Source organism: Prunus persica, chromosome G2 (assembly GCF_000346465.2).
Source record: "Prunus persica cultivar Lovell chromosome G2, Prunus_persica_NCBIv2, whole genome shotgun sequence".
NCBI lineage: Eukaryota > Viridiplantae > Streptophyta > Magnoliopsida > Rosales > Rosaceae > Prunus > Prunus persica.
The window spans coordinates 4,127,642-4,135,426 of NC_034010.1; the positions used below are offsets into that span (position 1 = coordinate 4,127,642).

Sequence of the window (7,785 nt, forward strand, 5' to 3'; positions counted from 1 at the left end):
CGATTCTCCATCTCATCAGAAATGGGCCGAAATAAGAGATATGAGTAGAAAAATGCACCAGCCAAAAAGGTGACTTTGACTTCTGCTGCGCAGTCCGAACAAGTACCGACCAGTTGTTTTGTGAATTTCTTAATTAACTGTTCTCTGCCAAAACTGACCAGTCGCCCACTAATTTGTTGAATTCTAAGTTCTCCAAGCATTTTCAGCCGGTCACCCTATCTTTTCCAACCGGTCAGGCAAGGTATGTACTGTAATTCTGAGTGTTCAAACAAGCAATCTCCTGAATGCAAATGAGGATTATCCTAAAAGCCAAATTTCTAGGATGCCTGTTATGAACATGTAATGCATGAAACGAACATACACATACTGGACATCCGGGATATCCTTTCCTTTGTTTAGTCATAGTTAAAAAAAGTTAATTCTTCAATATAATTAGTCAACAATTTTCTTTACATTTGGCTTGAAAAAAGGAAAGAACTGAACAAGCCATTTTAATTTATCTTCGAAAGGTGAGGACATCTCTCTCTTTATTTTGTCACTTTAATAGCCTCGCAATCTCTGATAACAATTGAAATAGTATGAGAAATGAATCACACATAACTTGAGCAACTATCTTCCTTGGAGTCTCAAAGTAAAAGCCTGCAAGGACAGCAGAACTTGCTTCAAATTCTCCCTGGTCTGTGCATCAATCAAGTTGCTATTTTTGTCAAACTTTGCAGGAGGCTCAAAACTTTGCAGGAGGCTCAAATGCCTTAAGAAAAACTCTGGCTTGTTGATGAAATGGAGGTCAAGAAACACTCCAATTTGGCGAAGATGGGATCATGAACCACCAGAGCCTCCGGAAGCACTTATAATTGCAGCAGCCTTATCAGCCAAACATTTGGGGGTCTTGATGCCCAGTCAAGTGCATTCTTTAGAGGTGCTGCATTAGTGGGGGTCAAATTGGTCAGCAAATAGCAGAAACTACTAGTCAACAAGTTTTCTAGTCCATGGAAAATGGAAACACGCATGCAAAGAAACTCTTTTTCTTTTTTTTTTGTTTTGTTTTTTTTTGTTTTGTTTTGTTTTGTACAACACAATAAGAATAGAGTTTGTGCCAAAGAAAAATAAAAACCATGATGGTGTTACTTTAGCGAAAGCTATGGGGAATAAACCATGTTGATGTTGCTTTAGCTAAAGCTATGAACCATGCTGATGTTGCTTTAGCTAAAGCTATGGGGAATAAACCATGATTTGGAGAACCCAAAGACCTCCTACAAAACCTAAAATCACATAATTAATAAGTTCACCAAATTAAGTATAGAACGTTCAAAATTCTAAATGATGAGAATAAAAATGTAACTTAAAGTGAAATTATCATTATTAAGTCAAATTTATACCAAAAAAGCCTCTAAAAGAATATTAAAAACTTGTATTTTGAGAGTCTCATCGAGTGAATAGGTGTATTTTACAATTTATCTCTAAGCTTAAAACTATCCACGAAGATAACAATGCAATTATGTGTGAATCAAACACATGCATATGACAACCTAGAATCAAAAGGATTAGTAATCCCCACTCTAGCAACACCTACATGTCATTCACACATAACAAAGTTATCAAACTGCGAGCACAAAGGCAGGGGTGAAATCTGTCTTGCAAGCCTCAACTATTAAATTTGTTAATATTTCTTCCAGTTTGTGTTTGTTGTTTTACATTAATTTCGTGTAAGTTTAATATCGTATTTAGTTGTTACATTTTTAATAGGAATTATTATCTTTAAATTCATATTTTCTATTGTTCCATAAATAATGTATTAAAGGTGATCGAGACAATGGAGGTCGGAGCAGCTGAAAATCATCCCATCTCATCAGAAAATGGGCCGAAATAAGAGATATGAGTAGAAAAATGCACCAGCCAAAAAGGTGACTTTGACTTCTGCTGCGCAGTCCGAACAAGTACCGACCAGTTGTTTTGTGAATTTCTTAATTAACTGTTCTCTGCCAAAACTGACCAGTCGCCCACTAATTTGTTGAATTCTAAGTTCTCCAAGCATTTTCAGCCGGTCACCCTATCTTTTCCAACCGGTCAGGCAAGGTATGTACTGTAATTCTGAGTGTTCAAACAAGCAATCTCCTGAATGCAAATGAGGATTATCCTAAAAGCCAAATTTCTAGGATGCCTGTTATGAACATGTAATGCATGAAACGAACATACACATACTGGACATCCGGGATATCCTTTCCTTTGTTTAGTCATAGTTAAAAACAGGAAACACAATAAGAAAAGTAAAAATTAAAGATAGGATGTCAAAAGGAAAAAAGGAGAAAACTGAACAAGCCATTTTAATTTATCTTCGAAAGAGGACATCTCTCTCTTTATTTTGTCACTTTAATTGCCTCGCATTCTCTGATAACAATTGAAATAGCATGAGAAAAATGAATCACACATAACTTGAGCAACTATCTTCCTTGGAGTCTCAAAGTAAAAGCCTGCAAGGACAGAAGAACTTGCTTCAGATTCTCCCTGGTCTTTGCATCAATCAAGTTGCTATTTTTGTCAAACTTTGCAGGAGGCCCAAATGCATTTAAGAAAAACTCTGGCTTGTTGATGAAATGGAGGTCAAGAAACACTCCAATTTGGCGAAGATGGTATTGGGATCGTGAACCACCAGAGCCTCCGGAAGCACTTACAATTGCGGCAGCCTTATCACCCCAAACATTTGGGGGTCTTGATGCCCAGTCAAGTGCATTCTTTAGAGGTGCTGCATTAGAGGGGGTCAAATTGGTCAGCAAATAACAGAAACTACAAGTCAACAAGTTTTCTAGTCCATGGAAAATGGAAACAAGCATGCGAAGAAACTCTTTTATTTATTTATTTATTTTTTTGTTGTTGTACAACACGATAAGAATTGAGTTTGTGCCAAAGAAAAATAAAAACCATGATGGTGTTACTTTAGCTAAAGCTATGGGGAATAAACCATGATTTGGAGAACCCAAAGCAATGTGGTGAAACTTAATAAACCAATGGCGAACCAACCGATTTAATTTGGTGCGCCAATTATTTATTTATTGTATTTTGCGCCAATCCAATCTCAACCGAATACTCCGATAAAGAATTAGTTGATAATGTCCACCTCCTATGTGCTCAACTCATAATCATTTAAAATCACTTTCAAGCATACGAAAGATGATTCTTTCTAAAAGTGATTCTGACCGGTCGCATATACATAGCCTTTTTAGAAAGCAGTCATTGCTCTAATCCTTTACTAATGAGAGCAAAAACTCTAGAAATTAACGTTAAAAGAAAATTTTGGATTTTGATATTATCTAGAAATAGACGTAAAGTGACCAGATGCAATAGAAAACAATGAAACTTGAACCTCAAGTTGAAAATATAATTGTAAAATAAAAAAGGAAATTCAGAAAAATACCTGAGACAGAGTAATTGTATTCAGGGGAGGCAAAGAGAATGCTATCAGCTGCTAGAATCTTCTGACGAAATGCTTCAACGACCGGTGGAAAGCTCCCCTCGCCCTCCAGATCTGTGTTCAGCAGTGGCAGCTCTGCGATCTCCACGTGCTCTATTTCCACGCCGGGGATTGACGACTTGCTTATCTCAATCGCTACAATCGGCACCACATCACAACCCAAACTCACATTGAAAAATTAACAAGCAAAAACAGATGCCAGATCAGATGCAACTAACCAGAACGAATGAGACCGCGGTTATATGAACCTTCACGCAGGGACCCACAAATAGCCGCTACTTTAATCAATGGTTTTGCTTCCGCTCCAACTGCCGCCGCCATGTTCTGTTAGTTTTCCGTTGTTAAGTTTTTTTTTTTTTTTTTTTTTGGGGCAAAATGGAAAATCAGAAGCTCTGTCTCTCAACAAGAGCAGGCCGAGTGGAAATGATAGATATAGCGTTGGAAATGGGCGTAGTTTGAGTACGATGAGGAAACGAAGTTACGACAAATTGTGGGGTCGAGATCTGGCGGTGGCGAATTGATCTTGGAGAATCAACGGTCTAAGTTGGTGATGTGTGCCTGTGGTGGTCGTCATATTGACTTCTTACGTCAGCAGTGAGGTGGTGAGATGGATGTGGTACGTGTGCAATGAGGTAGGAGGGGAAAAAACATTTTTGAATTTTTGAATTTGTTGCGCCCAATGCCTTGGAACCCGTCTGTGTTCATTCACCGTGAACAAATACGTCCTTCTCGCATATATGTACTCTGTTTTTTTTTTAATGCAGGCTTTTTATTTTTTTTATTTTAATACAAGCATATTTTAATCTAAACGTTGGAAGGAGGATTCGAACTCAGACACAAAGTGAGGAGTATATTCGCTCTGTTTATACCTGAATTTTTTCCCCTTGGACCTACAAAAAAACGACATGACAATAACCTAGTGAAGTCTAGTGTTGGGCCCAAAAGGATGAAATGTCCAAATTCAAAACAAAACTGAAGGATCGAGATCAAAAGCCCACGGTTGTGACACAAAGGGCTTAGCCCAATGTTCAAAGCGAGGTCCAAATTGCCAAGACTAAAATTATCTCCATGATCCAAAAACTTATGGGCCTTGATCTCGACCCAAGAATCACGATAATGACTAAAACCCTCGGCCAAACCATATTTCACGATGAAGCTCGCCCAAAGTCAAAGCTTGGAGATTTGTTCCTTGGCCGAGTAAAATTGCAAGTACCTAGTTAGAAAAAGGTATCACATTACTCACCAGGTCTGGGAGTTTTCGATTAGATACGAACCACAGTGTACTCCGGAGTGCCTATAATTGGTTTACAAGCATTGTATTGTATCAATCCAATGCATGGTAAACTAGGTGCAAAGGCTCATAAGGCATAATAAAACTTTGCTAAAAAATCAGCTTACATCTCCATTTCCATAGATACCATAGATAAATCGAAAAGACTGAGTACCAAGGCAGGCCATGATATACAATCTTTTTTTTATTGAAGATTCAGAAGAAGACAGTCATCAAATTCCATAAAGGGGATGACAAGGAGTATGTCAGTATGAAATTGTATTGACATTTCCTTGAACTTAGTATAGGTTTGGAAGTGTCATTTAGCTTCAGAATTGTGACTTAACACGTATGAGACATTTGATCTTAAGGGTAAGACATGTCATTTTTCATGCACTCATGATAAGAACATTTTTCTGGAGTCAGAAATGATTTTATTTCTTTGATCTTCCTTTATTTTAATCAATTAGAATCCATTTAAGAGTGCATTAGGCATATTTTGCAATATCTTTTTACTTATTCTTTCTTTCTCTCATCCATGATTTGTTACTTATCTTTTAAGTAATTTACTTGGAAATTAAGTTTTAATCAGATCACATTATCAAAGGTGTTGAGATATTCTTGGTAGTTGACCTAAGAATATTAGGACTTCTTTAATGGTGGGATTATCATAAATTCCCTTTGTTGGGTTTTTATTTTCCTATTGATTGGACTATACGCTCCTTAACTTTAGAATAGGACAAAAATCTTTGGTGATTGAATTTATTTGTCCCTCATATTTTTTAACGTGGTTTTATTTTTTCGGTGGAGCAAAAAGCATATAAAAGAAGACTGTTGTCTTCTTCATCTTGTACAGGGTTTTAACAATAATTTTGTGTGCTTAAACGTTCAAGTGTTCCATGTTTACTTGGTGATTTATCAAACACTTTATCATTCATATTGCATACATTTGCAAAGTTCAGTAACTCATATGGTTGAGGGCACCAAGACCGTGGTGGCGGTTTTTCTCCGGTGAGTTTGAATCGATCCCGACCTATATCGGGTTCCACATAAGGAGAGTTGGAAGGTCATTCCGTGATAGAAGTTGAGTTACGAAGAAGTCGGTAAACATTATCTAGAATGTGAATAGGATAAGTGTGTGAGTACTTTTTGTAATCATCGTTCTATAGTGGATTTGTTTTGGACTGAGGAGTCCCGAGAGGTGGGGTTTTACCATGTAAATTACCTCTCTTTGTGTTCCTTTATTTTATGTTCTGCATGTTTCAAGATTGATAAGTCATATCAATCCTACCACCGAAGTTTATTTTTATTTATTGATTATAATTTTAAATTGGCATATTCACCCCTCTCTAGGCACTATTAGTCATCCTACAAGTAATTTCAGAGCAGGACCGCAACCACCAATCCTATTCCAAAGGGAGTGGGTAACTTGACAATACTTTGTGCATGCATGCATTGTCATAGCCTCTTTTTATTAATTGATGTGATATTGGAGAAAAACTTAGTTGCAACGGGGATAACACTACTTTGCTATCCCCGACCAAAAATGTTATGCCACGTAGAAGTGTTATCACATGTGTTGTAGTATTATTAGTCAAGGATAACAAAATAGTGTTATCCCCTTTTCATAGAAGTCTTTCTCGTGATATTATTATCTGCAGATCGATATTTCCACTAGAATCCAATAAGTTGTAAATAGGCCTCTCCAAACATACGAGAACATTAAGAAATTTGGTATTATTATCTGGTTATGCCATCAAGAACAAGGCTGAATGATGATACCTATGAAAAATAGTTGGTAGTTAATATGAGAGGTTCCTATCAACTTCAAAGATTTGAATGGAAAATCAAGAGGAAGGCATATATATATATATATATTCTTTTTCTTCTTCTTTTTTTGGCACATTTGGCTTTTTTGTGGTGTTGAGGATATGAGAACAAATATTTCGGCTTCAAATCACAAAGCACTACGTGGACAGGAAGAATATCTCTTAAGTCAATTAATTGAGCTAATTTATTTGACAAATTAATTGATACTAAAAATAAGGATATTATCTTTATTTAAAAAGATAATATCACCAATTATGATATTATCCTAATTTGGAGATATCATCATCAAATCAGGAGATCGGATCCCAATCAAATCCCTAATGGACTCAATATCTATAATTTGGGGATATAATAAATTCCTTCCATATAGAAATTATTCTTTGAAAAACCCTAGATACCTAGAGCACTATAAATACATGGCTTCATTCAACACACAAGATAATCTGAAACTTAATTTGAAACCTAGCTCTAAAATACCCGAAATTCTCCACTCTCACTGTCCTAGCTGACGGCTCTACCGTTGCCTTTGGCCACTCCTCCATCTCTCCGTATTTTCATACACAGCTCCGACAACCACACATGGTTACGACCACCTGATTCTCACCCTAGAGAAAACAACGTACCCTTTTTTAGCTATTATTTCACCCAGATTCAATCGAACTAACTTAGGCACTAAAGGGTCTTTGGCCAACCCCCCAGGTGTGGTCTATTTACTATGGTCTTTTTTCGTAGGAATCGAGGAAGAGAGAGAATGAAGTTCTAGAGACGAGGGATCTTCAAGTGGATATTCTCCCATGAGAATATTTGCACAAACATTTGCTGCTTTCATTGAGAGCACGAGTTATATTCAATGCGTGCTCTTGAATCAAAGGAATTTCTTTCCTTCATTTTTCACTCAACCAAAGCCTTCCGAACAATCATGGCCAGAAACAAGCACAAGAGGAGCAAGACTGACCCAATGACCTAATCCACGAAGGGCTCAGGCCACCACGATGTTGCGGCTCCTAGACAGTCCCATGTTGTAGTCGAAGCAGTGGCTCGCCCTCACGATGTTGCAGCTGCGACCTCGGCCCCTGCTGCTGTCGCAACTCCTCCTCTAGGTCCTGTGACCGAGATGATCAGCTTTGCACACATCGTCGCGCTATCTCATGACTTATGGAAGGAACACCACAACCACTAGGCTTTGTGGCTGAAGCCACCACGCCATTGAACGGCC

General features: G+C 37.6%; 1 protein-coding gene across 1 annotated transcript; it reads right to left on the reverse strand.

The window, feature by feature from the left end:
- LOC18786155 (NADPH:quinone oxidoreductase) lies at positions 2,203-3,878 on the reverse strand. The gene is made up of 3 exons (XM_007218384.2): positions 3,688-3,878; positions 3,413-3,604; positions 2,203-2,743 (listed from the first exon to the last, which is right to left on the reverse strand). Exons 1-3 carry the CDS (start codon positions 3,788-3,790, stop codon positions 2,442-2,444), a joined length of 597 nt encoding a protein of 198 aa, XP_007218446.1. The 5' UTR covers positions 3,791-3,878; the 3' UTR covers positions 2,203-2,441.